The 20,764-nt window shown below is 38.8% G+C and overlaps 1 protein-coding gene across 1 annotated transcript in view; it reads right to left on the bottom strand.

Annotated features, from left to right (window-relative positions):
* Positions 1–9,283, bottom strand: part of LOC150086091 (proteasome assembly chaperone 3-like) — a 32,059-nt gene extending 22,776 nt beyond the window's left edge. Inside the window, exon 1 of the mRNA XM_090373701.1 lies at positions 9,044–9,283. Coding sequence (XP_090229827.1) covers positions 9,044–9,193 — 150 coding nt within the window. The 5' untranslated portion in view covers positions 9,194–9,283. The remainder of the gene's footprint in view (positions 1–9,043) is intronic.
* Positions 9,284–20,764: the final 11,481 nt, after the last annotated feature.

Genomic DNA, 20,764 nt, shown 5'->3' with positions numbered 1-20,764 from the left:
GCATGGGTTTGTTAAAGGAAAGTCATGTCTGACAAATCTGGTTGAATACTATGATGTGGTTACAAAGGAACTGGATACAAAAAATAATTTTGATATCATATACTTTGATTTCAGGAAAGCTTTTGACACTGTTGTGCATGGAAGACTACTGTACAAATTGGAGCAGAATGGTATTAAGGGTAAGTTGCTACAATGGATAAAAGGGTGGTTGAGTGGGAGAAGACAGAGGGTGGTAATCAATGGGCACTGCTCTTCGTGGAGTAATGTTATTGGTGGAGTTCCACAGGGTTCAGTGTTGGACCCACTGTTGTTTTGTATATTTATCAATCATATTGATGAAGGTATACCAGGCTTAGTGTCGAAGTTTGCAGATGATACGAAGGTTGGCAGGGTTGTTAATGACAGTAATGGCAGTGTGCTACTGCAACAGGATCTAGATAATTTGGGCAAATGGGCTGAGAAGTGGCAACTGAAGTTTAACATTGACAAATGCAAATTACTGCATATGGGTAGAAATAACCCCAGAGGAACATACAAACTGTGTGGTACTACACTTAGGGTGGTAGAAAATGAAAAAGACCTGGGAGTAATTGTGCAGTCAGATATGAAGTTTTCTAAGCAATGCAGACATGCTGCAAGAGCAGGTCATGGAGTTTTGTCAATGATATACAGGAATTTTGCTAGCAGGGAAAAGGAGGTGATTATCCCTTTGTATAAGGCAATGGTCAGGCCACGCCTTGAGTACTGCGTTCAGATCTGGAGGCCTCATTTTAGGAAGGATGTATTTTTGTTGAGCATGTAGAGAGAAGGGCAAAAAGATTGGTGAGGGGAATGAAGGGATTCTCTTACCAAGAGTCTTAAGTTCTGCAAATTGCAGCGGCTGGAGAATAGGCACCTGAAAGGTGATCTGATTGAGGTGTATAAGGCCTTGAATGGGTTGAGCACACTGAATTCTGATGGGATTCTTCCACTTGCTCAGATTACAAACCTAAGGGGGCATAAATTCAAATTGAGGAAAGACAGTTGTAGAACAGATGTGTGGAAATTTGCCTTTAGCCAGCAGGTGGTTAATTGCTGGAACAAACTTCCATCTGTCGCTGTGGAAGTTGATAGCTTAAATAAACTGGACAAACATTTAGAGGTTGTGTGAATTTTTTTTTTTTTTTTTTTTTGGCTGATGCTATATAAGCTCATATGCTTGCTTTCTTGCATCACATGCCTCTATTACTATTACTATGACAAAAGGTTTGTTCACCTTCTCTGCTGCTTCCTCCAATATAACTGGATAGATCCAATTCCAGGTACCTTAATAATAATAATAATTATTTTATAATAATAATATAAATTAAAAATAAATAAATATACCAAACAAAATGTGGAAAAATTTGAAAATATTTTTATTTAACATATAATCTGTGATCAGAAATACAGTTGGGATCTTAACTGATCCAAACTATATTTATGATCACAACTTTATATCACCAATTAAATAAATTTACTATTACTAATTTCTTATTACTATAGTATAAACACTTGAATCTTGCACTGCTCAAGATTCGTCAAAGTTCCAAACCTAACTTGGCATTGAGATTAGCAGTTGCTCTGACTTGGAAATGACATTAAGTAATTCTGATCTTGAAGCCAACATTTTTGTGGCGAACTTGGAAGCCAAAAATGAAGGTTCAAAATAATTTCTGCATAATGCTAAAATAGCAACTATAACACTACCAACATGATTTTTACCTCCAGCAAATCAATGGTTGTTTCTGGTCAAGTTTTATGTATAGAATTTAAAATCAATCATAAAAATTTCCTATCACGTCTCAGTTTTAAGATATAGATAAATAACTGGATTCTGTACAAAGATATTATTGTTTGAAATACAATTTTTAAACTTATTAACTTTTGGTTGGTTTTGTTTATTTGGCTAAAAGTTAAGCAAGTACATCATTCTGTTCTTGCAATATAGTATATCTTGATTTTGATGCACTTTTCCAGACAAGTCAGTATTTTTATTAATTTTATTACGCCATTCAACTGTTCAATATATAGTGTTTGATAAAGTATGCTACAAGAATTCAGCTTCTGTTCAAATTTACCAATTGCTTTTACTGTTTTTAGGTTAATGCATTGTTAAAATGGAGAAGACAAAGCACAGAATTTGCATCAATCACCCAGACTTCTGCTACATTTATGGACTCAACCCCAAAAACTCAGAGGAAGAAAATATACGTCACAAAAGTTGCATGTTCATTGTACTTCGGCTGCAAAATCGATGACCAAGAAAAAAATTGGGCTCCACATATCTGTTGTGTTACTTGTACAATGAACTTAAGGCTGTGGTTATATGGCAAGCTTATACTTTTTGCCGTCCCTATGGTGTGGCACGAACCCAAGAATCATTTCGATGACTGCTATTTCTGCATGACAAAAATAAAAGGTATTTCCAAAAAGAGCAAGCACTGCATCAAATATCCCATCAGCAATTAGGCCAGTGCCACACAGTAAAGAACTGCCAGTACCTGTGCCACCAAAATCTTGGAGTATTGGAAGTAGTGATGAAGGCACAGAAGAAACAGTTTTACCAGATGTCGTGGAACCATGTACTTCACATGATTTGGACTACGAGCCAGAAAAAGAAAAGGTCCCACACTACACTGAACAAGAAGAATTATGCGACTTGATCAGAGACTTAGGCTTACCCAAAGAGAAGGCTGAATTACTCGGATCCAGACTACAACAGTGGAACTTACTTACCAAAGGTACAAACGTTACAATACACTGTAAGCGAAATGAAGAGTTTTCAAGAAATTCTGCAATGGAAAACAACATGCGTGTCTGCAAAGATGTCATTGGTCTATGCACAAACTGAACATTGATCACAATACCTCTGAATGGCATTTGTTCATTGATGCATCAAAGCTAAGTTTGAAAGCAGTATTGCTTCATAACGGAAATACTTTACCATCAATTCCTCTTGTTCATGCTGTTGGTCTGAAAGAAACTTACAATAGTATGTCCCAGATTCTTGCTGCTATACATTACAATGACTATGGTTGGAATATTTGTGGTGATCTCAAAGTGACTGGACTACTTGTTGGGTTGGGTGGCGGTTTCACTAAATACTGTTGTTTCTTGTGTTTGTGGGATAGTCATGCAACAGCCAAACACTACGTCGTACAACACTGGGACAAGAGAGATGAATATATTCCCAGCAAAAGCAATGTAAAGTATTTTCCACTGGTTGATCCACAAAAGGTTTTCTTCCCCCCTTTACACATCAAGTTTGGACTGATTAAGAATTTCACTAAGGCACTGGATAAAGAAAGCAGAGGATTCGCATATTTATTGAAAATTTTTCCAAATTTATCTCATGCAAAGCTGAAGGAAGGAATTTTCATAGGTCCTCAAAAAAGAAAGTTCCTAAAAGATGAATTTCAAAAACACCTGAATGATGTTGAACTGGCTGTATGGAGATCTTTCAAGGCTGTGGTACACGGATTCCTCGGAAAGAGAAAAGAGAAGTATGAGCAACTGGTGACAAACTTGCTAAAATGTTACAAGAACATGGGGTGCAAAATGTTATTGAAAATGCATTTCCTTCATTCCCATCTGGATTTCTTTCCTAAAAACTTAGGAGATGTCAGTGATGAACAAGGAGAGCGCTTCCACCAGGACGTATCTGCAATGGAAAAACGATACTAAAGTTGCTGGGACTCTGCCACGATGGGAGATTACTGTTGGTTCCTTAAACGGGGAAAGTAATCTAGAGTATAAAAGGAAATCATTGAGTGGGAAACGTATCTAAGTAACATATATTGCGTGTAATAATTACAATCATTTTTGCTGATATTGTATAAAAACAAGGAATTTAAAAAATGTGTATATCTTTTTTTGATGTAGACATGACAGAAGTAAAAGATTGAAATTTATTTTCATAATCAGGACATCAATTTTGTTCAGAATAACCAACTTTCATTCCAGAGTTTTGATGAAAAAAAAATTTTGTCGGGTAGTGTAATTACGTATTATCAAAGGTCCAGGTAAGCTCAGACACTTGCAGTTTCTAAGACCTTGCCATAATAATAATAATCATTAAAATAAACTAAAAAAATAAATAAATAAACAAAACAAAAAGTGAAATTGCACGAATGTATTCTTATTTAATAAATGCCATTTGGCCTGCACTTGATATATCATTATCTCTTGCAATGAACTAATATATTACAATTGGCATAAGATGCAAGAAAGCAAGCTAATACAGCATCACCAAAAAAAAAATATATATCCCATTAACCACATCCATTTGCTCAAAAAGTCTGTTCAGTTCTTCCATTAATTAATTTAAGCTATCAACTTCCACAAGGGCAGATGGAAGTTTGTTCCAGTAATCAACCACTTGGCTAAAGCAAATTTCTGAACATCTTTCTACAACTGCCCTTCCTCAACTTGAATTTATGCCCCCTCAGGTTCGTAATCTCACCAAGAGGAAGAATTCCACCAGCACTGAGCTTGCTCAAACCATTCAAGGCCTTATACAGCTCAATCAGATCACCTACGAGGTGATCTGATTTGGAGCTTCTGGAGACTGGGAGAAGGTGATCCTAGTCTCCAGAAGCTGCAATTTGCAGAACTTAAGCCTTTCTTGGTAAAAGGACTTGGTCCGCCTCACCAATCTTGTTGCCCTTCTCTGCACTCATTCTAGCAACTACATTCTTTCTAAAATGAGGCTTCCATACCTGTATGCAGTGCTCAAGATATGGCCTGATCATTGCCCTATACAAGGGAATAATCACCTCCTTATCCCTGCTAGAAAAATTGCTGTATATCACTGACAAGACCCCATGACCTACTCTGGTAACTGTCTGCACTGCTCAGAAAACTTCATATCTGACTGCACAATTACACCCAGATCTTTTCCATTCTCCACTACCCTGGATGTAGTATCACACAGTTGGTAGATTATCTGGGGTTACTGATACCCATATGCAGTACTTTGCACTTGTCAATGTTAAACTTTGGTTGCCACTTCTCAGCCCATCTCCCATAATTTTATAGATCCTTTTGCAGTAGCATACTGCCATTAACAACCATGCCGACCTTTGTATCATCTGCAAACTTGGACATTAAGCCTGATATACCTTCATTAATATCATTGATAAATATACAAAACAACAGTGGGCCCAATACTGAATCCTGGGGGACTCCAATAATAACATTAGTCCATGAAGAGCAATGTCTATTGATTAACACTGTACAGTCAGTCTTCGTATAGCACGATAGTTGCGTTCCTAGAAACCCTTGTGTAATGCAAAATCGTGCAATATAAACAACAGGCCCTATGGGAAAAATGGGATTAGGTGCCGACCACCCAAGATTGAACACACATTTGTAACCAAAACATTACCAAACACAATAAATAATCGTAATAAAATACGTAAGTATTTTATTACGACTCTTACGTAATAAAACATTGCTAATGCTTTTACTTCTATTGTAAGCAAACTTGTTTTTTGTTTGATTTTCTATCCAAAAAGATGACAGCCGTTCCATCTCTAATTCTTTGTGTCTTAATCTAATGGATTTTAATTACACTTTGAGTTGTTCCTGCTATGAACTTGTTTTTATTTTCTCCGCATTTTTTGTAATTCTCGGCGTTGCCTCATTTAGGTCTGCAGCATGCGCAATATCACATGGTCTTTCATTTCGCTCAAAGCGTTTCACAATTTCATATTTTTTCTCTATCGACAGAGGCGGACTGGCCATAAGCCTTACCGGGGAAACCCCGGTGGGCCGGAGGCCGGTGTGATTTTGGCCATAAACGCTAGTATGAGGCCACTACAAATTTTCCCGGGTAAGACTTTTTGACCCAGTCTGCCTCTGTTTATCGATATTGCTTTTCTTTTTCTCTCTGAATCTGCAGTATCTTCACCAGGACGCTTCCTTTTCACACCTTTTAAGTATTTTACTCATTTTTTGGGAATAACGCACAATTACAAAACGAGGAGGCACGCTAGATACACATAAACAAAGCCGCGCGCGTGTAGCAACTGAATAAACAACACCGTAAAGGCAGAGATACACTATTAACACCTCACATTTTACTAAAGCACATTTCTAGGGGTTACTACCATAAAACAATAAAAACAATTTCCAGTTGCATTTCTGCTAGTGGAATCTGTTATAAACTGGTAGTAAACTCCATCTAATTGCATTTGCGATAATACCGATAGCTGGAATTGTGTTGGTTTTCACGTTATTATGGTGAAATGTGTTTCCCCTTCACTGAAATAAAACACAAATACATTTTCAGAATCTTCTCTTCATTCCTATCGTGTTGCGTTCGGTTGGGGTGATTCTGCGTTCGACTGCCATTTCTTGTAAACACAAAGGCGAATCGTGCATAAGCAAATTCGGTTCGTGTTATATAAGATATCCTTCCCCTATTTATAAATCGTGTATGATCCAATTCGTGTAGCGTAAACACGTGTTATACGAGGACTGACTGCATCTTCTCTCACTCAACCATTCTTTTATCCATTGTAGCAACTTGCCTTTAATGCCATACTGCTCCAATTTGTGCAGCAGTCTTCCATGTGCAACAGTATCAAAAGCTTTCCTGAAATCCAAGTATATGATATCAAAATTATTTTTTGCATCCAGTTCCTTTGTCACCACATCATAATATCCAATCAAATTGGTCAGACAAGACTTCCCCTTAACAAACCCATGCTGTGTGTGAATTATTGCTGCAGTTTTGGCTAGATGATCCAGCAATGCTTCTTTAACCAGTGATTCCATTATTTTCCCCATAACAGAAATTAAACTAACAGGTCTGTAATTACTCGTGTTAGCATTGGCATTAGTAGAGCATATAATGCAAGAAAGCAAGTTTAAACAGCATCTGCCAAAAAAAAAAAAAAAAACAACAATTTCCCATTTCAGTCATCCATCCACTCCAAATGTTTGTCTAGTTCTGCCTTAAATTTATTTAAGCTGCTAACTTCTATAACAGACAGAAGTTTTTTCCAGCAATCAGCTGGCTAAAGGTAAATTTCCACACATTATTCTATAACTGTCTTTCCCCAATTTGAATTTATGTCCCCTCAGGCAATTAATCTGGGCTAGAGGAAGAATCCCATCAGCACTGAGCTTGCTTAAACCATTCACGGTCTTATACACCTCCTCAATCAGATCACCTAGCAGATATCTAGTCTCCGGAAACTGTAATTTCAGAACTTAAGCCTTTCCTCGTAAGAGCAATCCTTTGTTCCATTCACTAATCTTGTTGCCCTTCTCTGTACTCGTTCCAGCATCTCTACATCCTTTCTAAAATGAGGTTTGCAGACCTGCATACAGTACTCAAGGTGTGCCTGACCACTGCCTTGACAAGGGGATAATGGGCTCACACTGGTAAGTATGGTCTTGGCACACCCAGGGTCCTGAGCTGGATATCATCATTCTTCTCTTTCTTGGTGATTCCTTTCTACTTCTGTCTGTCAATCTCTCTCTCAGGGTAACTCGGGAATTTTTTTTTTGGCTGGTGCAGCATAAGCCTCAGGCTTCCTTGCACCATATGGCTAATAATAATGATAATAATAATAATAATCTCCTTATTCCTGCTAGAAAAATTCCTGTATATCATTGACAAGATACCATGAGCTACTCTTGCAGCATGTCTGCACTGTTCAGAAAACTTCATAGCTGCCTGCACAATTACTCCCAAGTCCTTTTCATTTTCAACCACCCTGAGCATAGTACCACACAGTTTATACATCACTCTGGGATTACTGCTTCCCATATGCAGTACTTTACATTTGTCAATGTTAAATTTCAGTTGCCACCTCTCAGCCCATCTGATCAACTTTTTCAGATCATGTTGCAGTAGCATACTGTCATTAGTGTCATTAACAACCCTACCAACCTTCGTATCGTCTGCAAACTTAGACATTAAGCTTGATATACCTTCATCAATATCATTAATAAATACAGAAAACAACAATGGACCCAACACTGAACCCTCATGGACCACTAATAACATTAGTCCATGAAGACCACTCTCTGTCTTCTCCCAATCAACCTCCCTTTATCCATAACAGCAATTTGCCTTTAATGCCATACTGCTCTAATCTTACAGTAGTATTCGGTATGCAACAGCATCAAAAGCTTTCCTAAGATCAAAGTATATGATATCAAAATTATTTTTTTGCACCATTCCTGTGACCACATCATAGTATCCAATTAAATTGGTCAGACAAGACTTTGATCCCCCCCCCCCTTTGTGAATTGGGGATACATTTGCACATCTCCAGTCCGTGGAGAGACCTCCCCCAAGTCCAAGGATGTTCTCATAATTATGGCTAAGGTTTTGCTTAGTTCCTTTGCTGCCTCCTTTAATATAACTGGATAGATCCCATCCACCCCAGGTGCCAGTCTTATATTTAACTTCAAGTTCTCCTGCACTTTGCTCTCAGTTATTACAAAATCATTAAGCTCCACACTGGAGTTTAATAAGCTTCTGTTCTCTACAGAATTCCTTATGTGTGAATGTAGATGCAAATTACTCATTCAGTTTGTCAGCTATCTTGGCACACCCAGGGTCCTGAGATAGATATCATCATTCTTCTCTTTTTTGGTGATTTCCTTAGAAGGAAATCACCAAAGAGACAGACAGACAAAAGTAGACTTTTGTCTGTCTGTCTCTGTCTCTCTCTCTCAAATTAACTCGGGAATTTTTTTTTTTTTTTTTTTTTTTATGGCTGGTGCAGCGTAAGTCTTAGTCTTCCTTGCACCATATACCTAATAATAGTAATAATCTGAGCAGGTCCAACAGTCGAACCATCGATACCAAGTGGATATTATTACTTTAGTCATGAAATACTACATTTAACTTATTTTAGCATTACATTTTTGGGTGGAGGGGGGGGGGGCTAAATCCACAATCTCTCCGTATCATACACATTTTCAATACCGCGTACAGATGTTTAAATTGGTCCAGTAAGCAAAAAAGAACGTACAGGTATTCGGAATATTCTTTTCTTACCGCTTTGTACTTGTAAGGAACCACTGAACCAGATAATCTTTTTTCGTCAGTCGAATTAGGTGACTCTCCGTTTCCAGAAAGTAGCGTCCCGCAATCACCTAAACTAGGTATTTGACCTGTGGAATTTAAAGATTCATCTATTCCTTCCATTATCCAAGTTACATTTCAGTAATATTAGAATAACGATTAGTCTTAAACGCAATACATTACAAATCCAAACACACGCTTCTGTCATTAAATAAGAACGCCATCTATAGTGTAATGTAGAAATAAAACAGAGACTGTGCTAGAAAGAAAAACTCTTTGTGAAAAAAAAAAAAAAATACAAGTGTTGGAAACCTCAGTTCAAAACCTGTCAATGACACAAGTAATTTTTGTGCATTTTTTTTTTTTTTTTTCACATAATTGCTCAGTTAGTTGGTCTGATGAGAGCGGGCATCGTTTTTCTCCCAGAAACCCGAGTTTTTCGTCCAGCAGTCAAATTTTTTTTTGCTGGCTCTTCGGTAAGGGCAATCTGGGAGCGGGATTGCAGGCACTCGCCAGTATTGCCCTACCTCTGGCGGGTGAGAGATTTTCGGAGGACTGTTGACCCAGGCCCGGTGCTAGGGAAGGGCACCAGGCAACTGCTGCCCATACGTTGGCTGCACCCTGGTGGCATAATAGCCTGACACAAACAAAACAACACGCATACACTGACACTTTTCAGGCCCATTATGCAGAGTTTCTGCACCATAACAGAGTACAAAGGTGGATATGGGCTAAGGCCTAGGAGCCACCCCGATATAAGAACCCACACACAAACACACACAGTAGCTTGATTACCATTATATAGAATGGATATATATATATATGATAATGTCTAAAAAATTGTATATAATCTTGTATATAAATTGTTTATATCATGAGAATGTAAATAAATAAATAAAAAAAATTTCTGTTTATACTTCGGCAGGACAACCAAGTCAGTAGAGTTTACAATAAATCGTCAATACAAATATCTATCGTATTTAGTAGTCACGGGCTTGAACCCCGGTCCACTCAAGGAACGCGTTCTATGCACTCTCGCTCCTGACGACTGGGCTACGTCATAAAATTGTGTGCGTGTAAATAAATGGAAATGGAATGGAATGGAATGGAATAATAAAGCACCTGGAGACAATCCCGAAGTTTTCTCACTGAAGGAGTCACATATCTGAAGCCCAAAGACAAAGAGACAAGAAATCCGGCGAAATACAGGCCAATCACCTGCCTCACAACGATGTACAAGATCCTGACCAGCTGCATAAACAAGAGGATATCAGACCACTTAGAGAGTCAGAACATAATGACTGAACAGCAGAAAGGATGCAAGCAGAGGGGCAAAGAATGGAAGGAGCAATTAACCATAGATACCGCAGTTATGGAGCAAGCCTACAAGAATAACCGCAACCTATACACGGCCTACATCGATTACCGCAAGGCCTTCGACTCCGTACCTCATAGCTGGTTAGTAGAGAGAGACCCTGAAGTTTTACAAGGTCAATCCGATAGTGACAAACTTCCTAGGAGCAACAATGGCGAAATGGAGTACCACCATTAAAGTCGAGAACATCAGAACCATACTAATCCCCATCAGAAGAGGAATCTTTCCGGGAGATGCTCCGACTCTACTGTGGTTCTGTCTAGCACTCAACTGGCTATCCACCATGCTCAACAAGAGCAAGTATGGATATAACCTCAAGGAAAGAAGGAAAAACCTGTATACCCTCTCCCACCTGATCTACACAGATAACGTCAAGCTCTACGTGGCAACCGAGAAGCAACTCCAGCAACTACTCCGGATCACGAAAGAATTCAGCAAGGATATCAGGATGGAATTTGGTCTAGACAAATGCAACGTCCCCCGCATTTCACCTGCGAAAATTAGTCGGCCGAAACTACCAGCTGCTGACTGGTAAAGAGATCAAGCTATGACAGAAGGAGAGACCTACAAATACCTAGAGATGATGCAGGCTCGGCAACTAGAGCACAAGGAAATCAAGAGGTGCCTGATCGAAAAATGTCATCAGAGACTCGGAAGCCTGCTGAAAGCAAAATTGAACGGAGAGAACACAATTAAAGCCATAAACACCTATGCAGCTTCAGTACTAAAGTACTCCTTTGGGGTGATAGATTGAACTAACACCGTGCTAGAAGATATCATGCGAAAGACAAGGACAATGATGACCAAGAGTCGCCAACACCACCCGAAGTCAGCAATGGCGAGAGTAATGATAGCTCGGAAAGAGGGAGGAAGGGGACTGATAGACCTGATAGAGTAATAAAAAAACAATGATAGTTTACCTGAAGGATTACTTCGAGAACAACACAGAGCACCCCTCCACCAGGCCTTAAAGAAGATAGATAAGTGATATATTCCACTCAACCTAAGCGAGGAGACCCCTCCCGCCCAGACGGCACAAGAAACGAAGCTGGAAAGATGGGCAAAGAAGACACTCCACCGCAGACACTACAATGACCTCCATCAATCTTCACATCGATAATATTGCTTCCAATTCTTGGCTCACAAGTGGGACGCTCTTCCCTGAGACTGAACGATTCATGCTGGCCACCGAAGACCAGGTAATGAACACTAGAAACTATACAAAATACATCGCAAAGGAGCCCGGAATGTCAGATGACACATGTCGACGATGCCACCTGACCTCAGAAACGATCCAACACATCACCGCGGGATGCAAGGTGATCACCCAGACTGAGTACGCTCGTAGACACGACTACGTAGCCAGGATAATACATCAGAAGCTAGCCAGGAAATACAATTTGACCAAAGAAAATGTACCATACTACAAGTACGAACCCCAGGCAGTATTAGAGACCCAAACCCACAAGCTGTACTGGGACCGGGCCTTAATAACGGATAAGACCATCCCGCACAACAGACCGGACATAACATTTGTGGACAAAATGCAAAACACTACCTACCTGATTGACATGGCGGCGCCCAACTCTAGCAATGTCCAGAAAACCCATGAGGAAAAAATTGGAAGTACACGAACCTGAAACATGAAGTCAAGATGTGGCATATGCAAGAAGTAACGACCATCCCGATAATCATGTCAACCCCCGGTATGGTGCCAAAGACCCTACATAGCAGCCTAGCAGCAACAAGTCTCCCAGAGAACACCTACAAGGAACTCCAGAAAGTCGCAATCCTGAACACCTGTAGATAGTCATAGAGTTCCTCGACCAACAGTAACATCAGACATTACAACCACCCTGTGTATTTGGTAGCAGTACCCCTCACGGAGTGGAATCCGCCAGTCAGGCTGAAATAATATAAGAGCAACAACCATAATAATAATAATCATAATAATAATAAGAAGAAAATACATCGCAAAGGAGCCGGGAATGTCAGATGACACACGTCGACGATGCTACATGGCCTCAGAAACGATCCAACACATATCAGTGGGAATGCAAGGTGATCACCCAGACTGAGTTCGCTCGTAGACACAACTGCGTAGCCAGGATATTACATCAGAAGCTAGCTAGGAAATACCAGTTGACCAAAGAAAGTGTACCATTCTACGAGTACGAACACCAGGCAGTACTAGAGATCCGAAACCACAAGCTGTACTGGGACTGCGCCATAATAACGGATAAGACCATCCCGCACAACAGACTGGACATAACCCTTGTGGACAAGAAGGAAAAGGCTGCCTACCTGATTGACATAGCGGTGCCCAACACTAGCAATGTCCAGAAAACCCATGAGGAAAAAATTAGGAAGTACATGAAGCTGTGACATGAGGTCAAGGAGATGGCATATGCAAGAAATAATGATCATCCTGATCATCGTGTCAACCACCGATATGGTGCCAAAGACCCTACATAGCAGCCTAGCAGCAATAGGTCTCCCAGAGAACACGTACAAGGAACTCCAGAAAGTCGCAATCCTGAACATTGTAGGACAGTCAAAGAGTTCCTCGACTAACATTAACACCAAATTTACAATCACCCTGTGTACTTGGTAACAGTACCTGTCACAGAGTGGAATCCCCCAATCAAGGAGAAATAATATAAGAGCAACAACAAAAATAATAATATCTTATCTACTAGTTACCATTTTATTCCTCAAAAAATCAAAATGCATTCACTGTGTTTTTCATTATTATTTTTATGTGAGGTTAAAAATTAAAAACTATTGCTATTTTGTCTTATTGAAATTATAAAGTTGCGAGGGCTGACTTGCTCTGTGATGTGTTTTTGCAGACAGCAGGATTTAAACTTCCTAGTTAATGGAGGGGGTCTTATCTCCTAGCAAAAATAAACTTTTCTTTCACAACGAATTATCCTGATATTGCACTACTTTCAAACAAATGGCATTTGTTTATTATCATTTATTTAAAAGATAAGACACTGTATGTGAATTTAATGGCTCATAGTCAGGGTAGCAGGTGGCCCCTTTTCATTAAATGCCAGATTAACCTTTTGGCGATGCTCTTTGAAAGTAGTGCAATACCAGGGAAATCCGTTGGGAAGAAAAGGTTGTACTGCCGTGAGTGGTAAGGCAGTTGTAATCCTACTTGCAACAAAAATACAGGAAGGAAGAAGACACTCCTTCGTACTTCATATAACTAGATGAAATTTCCTAAATCAGTACTGTTTATAAACACTGTAACTATGAAAATTCCAAAAGTTTTTTGGTGTTTTTAGGATGCGTTATGTCAGCCGAATGCTAAGAACTGGAGGACAGAGAAACTCTTTCTAGTTCTCCATCTCTAACTGTCAATGAGTAGCTAATTTTTCTCAGGAGTATAAATAAGAAATCACTGGATAAAAGAATTAACACGATAAACATTTACTTTTCTGTTTCATATAATGGAATCAGCCACTTTGGTCGTGTGCAGAGGATTTCAGGGGAAGGGCTATCTTATATTGGCCATCTATACTACATTACGATATTTTGATTCAGTCTATAATTTAAAAAAAAATAAATAAATCAATATATCTGAATAAATATATGTATACCAAAACCAAAGTATCGTGCTGAACTTCATTTGATTTATTTCTAATAATCAAGACAATTTTTTTGTTACCCATGCCAAAGTTTTCCGTTACTCAAAAAAAAAAAAACAGTAGCACTTCAAATCATTAGTTTGTTGTTGTTGTAATAGCGTTTAGGAGCATCATTGATACTAAGTCCATATTGCTCCCAGTATATTGTCAGTAAATGAGAGTGTGTTCTGAGGTCGATTTTCTGTTTGTAGGACGAAAAACCTCAGTTTCCAGGAAGGGAAACCATGCTTCCTGAGACTGACTAATTGAGCGGCGTTATGAAAAAGTCCCATAAAAATTCCTCCCTTCATCGATGAGACTCGAACTCAAGTCTTTTCCGCCCGGTGTGAGGAAATCCTACCAACTGTGCTGCCCACGCGGGTAGTGTTAGAGCCTCAGCATTGATATTTTCTTTTAACAGCTAACCAGGTAATAATGGGCCTGTCTGCTAAATGCACATAAAAAATAGTGGCTTGGCATGCCTGATTATTTTGACTCTGTGCCCAAAGCACATATTTCTCAGAGTACGATTAGTAGAGACCGTAAAGGGGAAATGTATATGACCATCGTGGTAGAGTGGTAGAGTGACTTCATAAATCGATGGGAGAAAAGACTGATAACACGTTAATGATGGCAAATTTTTACTTCTTAAAACCTGTGTACATTACAATGATCCTGAAATACATGGGTTTCGGTTTCTTTAAGGCTTCAGCCTTGTAAAATAATTTATATTACCACGAAAGCTCGAATTCTGACGGCATTTGTCGAGAATTTCATAGAGAAGTTAAAAATGGAATGGCCTTGGCATCTTGGGAGTTGATGTCTTTCGTCCTGTATTCCTGGTCTTTGTCTGATTAGTTACACTGTCGGCTTTAACTGTTTGTACAGTTTTCTCTGTATCTGTTACTTTCTCCTCTGCACTTACACTTCTCCTATTGTAGTCTATCGGGAAGCCGCTGACCTCTCTAGCTGCATTTGTTCGCTGCACAAATAAATAAATATTCATTAAATAAAAATGAAATTATTCAAAATTTATAAAAAGAACAATGTGGTGGAAATCATAAGAAAAATATAGAGTACTGAAAGAAAATGAAATAATAATTATGAAACGCAGAAGTATCTTGTACTCTTTTATTTTTGTCGGGTTTGCAAGATTCAACTGCCTAATACATGCATTGATCTTAATGTTCACTTCTAAAAAACTTTTCCTTTACTACGAAATGCCTTAGTATTGCATTACCTTTAAACAAACGTAATTGCAATAATTTAATCAGCAATTTGTAATATTTTAAGTGCATGCCACCTTCCACGCCCTCGCGAGTAGTAGCACAGGTGGTGGAATCGCCTTCATCTCCATACCGGGTAGAAAAGACCTGAGTTCGACCCACTTTGATGACGTGAGGAATTTTTATAGGCATTTTCCATAACATGGTTGAGTTACTCGATGTCATGCCAGGGAGCATGAGCTTTCCTTCAGGTTTTTCAACCAGTAAAGAACAAATCGACCACAGAACACACGCAATTTACACACATGATATATACAGCGCAATATGCTCTAAGTGGACTAACTAATGAACCTAACGCCATAGAAGAAACAAACAAGCCATCTTTTTGCAATGTTAATTGTTTAATAGTACTGTAATACCAGCCTTTGTAGCCGAGTGGTCAGGAGCGGGAGTGCAGTAGCACACGCTCCTTGAGTAGATCGGGGTTCAAGTCCCTAACTGCTAAATACGGTCGATCTGCCAACCCACACTGGGCCAGCGTGGCAGATTATGGTCGATTTTCCTCAACATGAATTGTTGAGGAGGCTTCCATCTTGCAGTGGGTTGATAATGGCTGCAGCTTACTTTTTACTGTAATACCCTTGATCTTTAGGTGGTCAAAAGAGGCATGCTCTATGAGCTCACCAGGGGTACAGCTTGCGCACACCAGGATTTCAATGCAAACCCCCAAACAACCATGCTGCAGAAAAAAGAAAGCTCCAGGCTCACCTGCTGCAGGTGTGGCAGGCACGCTGGAATGCATCCACAAAGAGACAAATCACCAAAAAATGCCTCCCCAAAATTGACAAATTTCAGCCAAAGACGCCGACCTGGTATTCATCAGGCTTATTCACGACATTAACAGGACATAGTGCCATCAGGACCTATTAAGAGGACATGGTGCCATCAAGGCCAAATTGACCTCACTCGGAATTACAAACAATCTCAACAGTACCTACGGCGAGCAAGAAACCTTGAAGCACCGTATGCATGACTGTCACCAATATGATGACCTCCGCTGCCAAATGGTCACAAGAATACAATACTGTCCCAAAGACCAAGAACAACGTCTCTTAGAAGGCAAGGAGACATACATCGCCTTTCCTGAATATTCACAGGAACTATTCGCGAGACGCCGAACCCTGCTACTGTAAAGGCCAGACATTTAAAAGTGTGTGGATTTTGGAATGTGTGGTGTCATGTACCGTTGTTCTTCTGGCCATTTAGCCGCCAGACCTCTACTGAGGCCCGACGTTGCCCGCACTTTGCCCAGTAGAGGAAGACCAGGTACCTAATAGTTTGTATTTACTCTGGCAGGTCCTGCCACCTAATTTCCTGAGATTTCAGTGGCTAGGACCTTTAAAAAAAAAGTAAATAAAAATAAATAAATCAATATATACATATAGTGATTATTTAATAATCGATTGCGTTGGGAGAGCGCTTGAACTCTGAGAACAACGGTACATGACATTACACATTTACGATATCCATACACTTTTTAAATCTCTGGCCTTCCCAGTGAACTGGTTCACCTGCAATGAAAGCAACGCAGAAATGGGGGGAACCCCTGCTGCCGTTTGATATCAACATACTTTACACTTTACTGTAATACCCAGAAAGGATGTGGTCAAAAGAAGTTCATTCTGCTATGATCATTAAGATGATGCATTTACTAGGTACTTTAAATACCTTTTAGTCAAAAAATAATAATAAATAAAATTCTCGCCATCATTGACGGGATTCGAATTCGGGTCTTTTCGACCCAGTAAAGACCTGAGTTCGAATCCCGTCATCCTTCTCCATCAGTGGGGAGGAGGTTGATTATACCTGTGCTATCCACTGGGGCCCAGTAGATTTCTAGAGGAGAAGTAAAGAAGAGAGAGAAAAACATTTTTTACATTTTATTATTAAAAGAAAGCTTTTTCTTTCCTTTTTTTTTGTACAGTTTATTTAATTTTATAATCTGACATAGCTATGTCAGATTATAAAATTCATTTAGATTGAGCTGATGGAAAAGATAGTTTCCAGATATAAAAACAGGCTTTCAAGGATTCTTGTTGTTGTTGTTTTAGGGTTTTAGGAGCATCAGCTCAATTGGCCATATTGCTCCATATATACACTGTCTGTAAATTGTGTCTGTTCTATGGTCGATTTTCTGTTTGCTGGACGAAAAATCCGAGTTTCCGGGAGAACAACCATGCTACAATCGCCTGAGACCGACTACCTCAGCCACATTGTGAAAAAGGCCCATAAAAATTACTCACGTCATCGCCAGGACTCAAACTCGAGTATTTTCCATCCAATGGGGAGAGGATGACGATTCTACCAACTGTGCTACCCAAGAAAGCCTACAAGGATTGTAAGGCTGATTAGGGAAATTGGATAGATGAAGTTAAAATAGGAAAATTAAGGGAAAAATTTTACAGAATTTTTGATTAATCCACTTAGTGCATCTCACTGATTTTAAAAACCTTAATTTTTGATGCGCTCGACTGCACCAAAATTCAGCACATCCTCATCAGTTGCCAAATTTTCATAAAGGTTTCAAAATTTTTAGTTGGTCATTGTCAACTTGAGTTTCGAGCATATTCAGAATTAATAGTCGTATCTGAATATTTGAATCAATACCAATTTATATATAATGTTTACGTGTTGTGTAATGTGTTTACAAAAAATATATATATAAAGTGTAATGCTATTTTGGACTTTTCATATTTATAAAAAGTAGAAATGCTGTATCATCCTCATGGCAAAAAAAAAAAAAAAAAAAAAAAAATACATAAATGGTGGGTAAGAAATTATAATTTTAATTTCGAAAATTAAAATTTTACCCTTTAGTCTTGATAACAATAATTTATTTTGATTCAATATATCCACATTAATTGGAGAGATTATGTTTACCATGAAGTTTAAGATAAATGTTGCTCATAAGGATATGTTACTAACCTGTGGTTTTGGTGGGCTGCATTCAATCATCTTATTAACAATAATTGAAGTTTCCATGTTCACAATTCGGCCGACTTTGTCCAAGTAAATGATGTAGTCGTGAACTGTTAACACCACCCTCCTCCTACAAAGAAAATATAAAAGTTGGATATCTATTAACGAGCTAAAAATACACTCAGTCAGCATAGTCAGAAGGTAAGCAGAATTCGAACTATAAAGTTTCTAAAATTAATTTCCTTTATTATCATTGGATTGATCAGATATCAGCGGGTATTTGATCGAAATTATTTTTCAAAAACGCAGAAATATTAAATATTCATTAACCACGAAGTTATCTAAATTTAGAACGAAGGCTTAAGAAGCTTACCGGAGCTATAAATCATAAAATATTATTGCAGCTATGGGAAAAACCAAACGTTTGCATCTCGCTGGTGCGGTGAAGAATTACAGCAGCTACGAATATAGTAACTCCTTGAGAAGCACCCCGCTCCCGCAGGCGCTATCTCCGAACATGAGTTTTTGTGACCCTCATTTGTGCCAGAAGATGTTGTTCTATGACTTGGTTAGTCGATCTCACCCCTAAATAGCACGGTTCCGCCCCCTCCACCCCAGGAAAGCCCTCGTTAGTTGCACAGTTGGCAGAATCGCTGTCCTCCCTACACCGGGTGGAAAATACTCGAGTTGACGGGAGGAATTTTTATGGGACTTTTTCGCAACGTGGCTGTTAGTCAGTCTCAGACGAGGGTAGCATGGTTTTTCTCCCGGAAACTAGGGTTTTTCGTTCAGCAAAATAGAAAATCGACTATAGAACACATGCAATTTACAGACAATGTACACGGAGCAATATGGCCTTAGTTGCTGATGCTCCTAAAATCATCTTACCATAACAACAACAATCCTCAGAAACTCTGGTTTTTCTACCAGCAGAGCAGACAAATTAACCAGAAAACACACTCGATTTATGCACTCAATTTATAAAGATAACACCCGTAGATAGATGGGACCATCCTCTGGTGGCCCAAATAGTACAGATGCTTTTGTGCTACAAGATTAAGTCTGTGAGAGTAGTCCCGTCAATGGCGTGAGAGTTTTTTTTTTCACGTCACAAGATGAACCAGCAACTCAAATGTCAACACCTTCGGACAGTCAGATATACTGTAATCATCATCGTTATCAAGGTGACCTGCGCATCTTAGCTATTTCAGTTGTGCCATCAGGACCATTCAAATAAGCGGGGACTGTGCAATTAACATAAAGCACAAGGCCGCCACCTTTTTCTGAATGTCTTTAGCTGATTGGAAATAAGATCCTTTAAATATTTTTTAAGTTTTGGGAACATGAAAACACGCATTGAAAAGAAGTTTTCTTTTTTTCCTTTTAGCGTTTCTCTGTGAGTTTCGTGGCCCTGGTACTGTGTACCGTCTGCACCTTCTGATGCCCCTGAATGTGAAGGCATATGACTTGCAATCTTTGCTGGTAACCCCGTGGTTATAATCACTCTCCTCTCCACATTGCGTGGAAAAGGCCTGGGTTCAAATGCTGTTGATGATGTCACAAACTTCTATGGGTTTTTTTTCACTCGATGGCTGCATTTAGATTTTCACAGGCGATGATAGCAATTTTTTCCCCTTGAAACTTGGGTTTTTCGTCCAGCCAAACAAGTAAATCGACTGCAGAACACACGCAATTTATTGACATAATACACCTGGGTAGATGAATTAATTTTCTGGTGGCCCTAATACGAAAGATATTATTATTATTATTATTATTATTATTATTATTATTATTATTATTATTATTATTATTATAATCTTATATACAATAGGAAAGGACCTAACAAAAATGGCGAATGATTTACAACAGGATGCAATACATTTACAATCTTGGCTGCACGATAATAAATTAGCACTCAGCTTTGAAAAAACTAAATTTTTGGTAATAAGGCCTCCTCATCAAACCTTGGACATTCAACCCTCTATCAAATTGCACAAACATGATTGCCTACATGAACAGAATTTCCAGAATTGCAAATGTCTAACTGTGGAAGAAGTCTCAAATCATTGTTACCTTGGGTTATGGATCGACTACAGTCTAAGTTGGATAATGCATATAACAAACTTGTACAAAAAAATGAGATTTTATGTGTACTTTTTCTACTACATTAAGAATAAGTTAAATCTTAGAACAAAAGTAACCTTATATTATGCATTAGTGGACTCCCAACTCAATTATTTAGTAAATATATGGGCACGAGCAAATAAAACATAAATAAGGGCATTAGACAACTTAATGAATAGGATTCTGAAACTTTTAATGGGGACAAACTCTTGGAATGACCTGAATAAGAGAAGGCAATTTTTGTTGAAACATAAAATATTGTATCCAGTTCAAAAACTGAAGTTAAATCTATTCTTAAAAAATCTTAACACTATTTTTGAAGAGGCGAATCTGCAAAGAAATGTCTCACATA

The sequence above is a fragment of the Mastigoproctus giganteus genome, chromosome 5, assembly GCF_048544385.1.
Source record: "Mastigoproctus giganteus isolate SK-2022 chromosome 5, ASM4854438v1, whole genome shotgun sequence".
NCBI lineage: Eukaryota > Metazoa > Arthropoda > Arachnida > Uropygi > Thelyphonidae > Mastigoproctus > Mastigoproctus giganteus.
The sequence above is the reverse complement of the archived record's forward strand: the minus strand, read 5'-3'. Positions and strand labels throughout refer to the sequence as shown.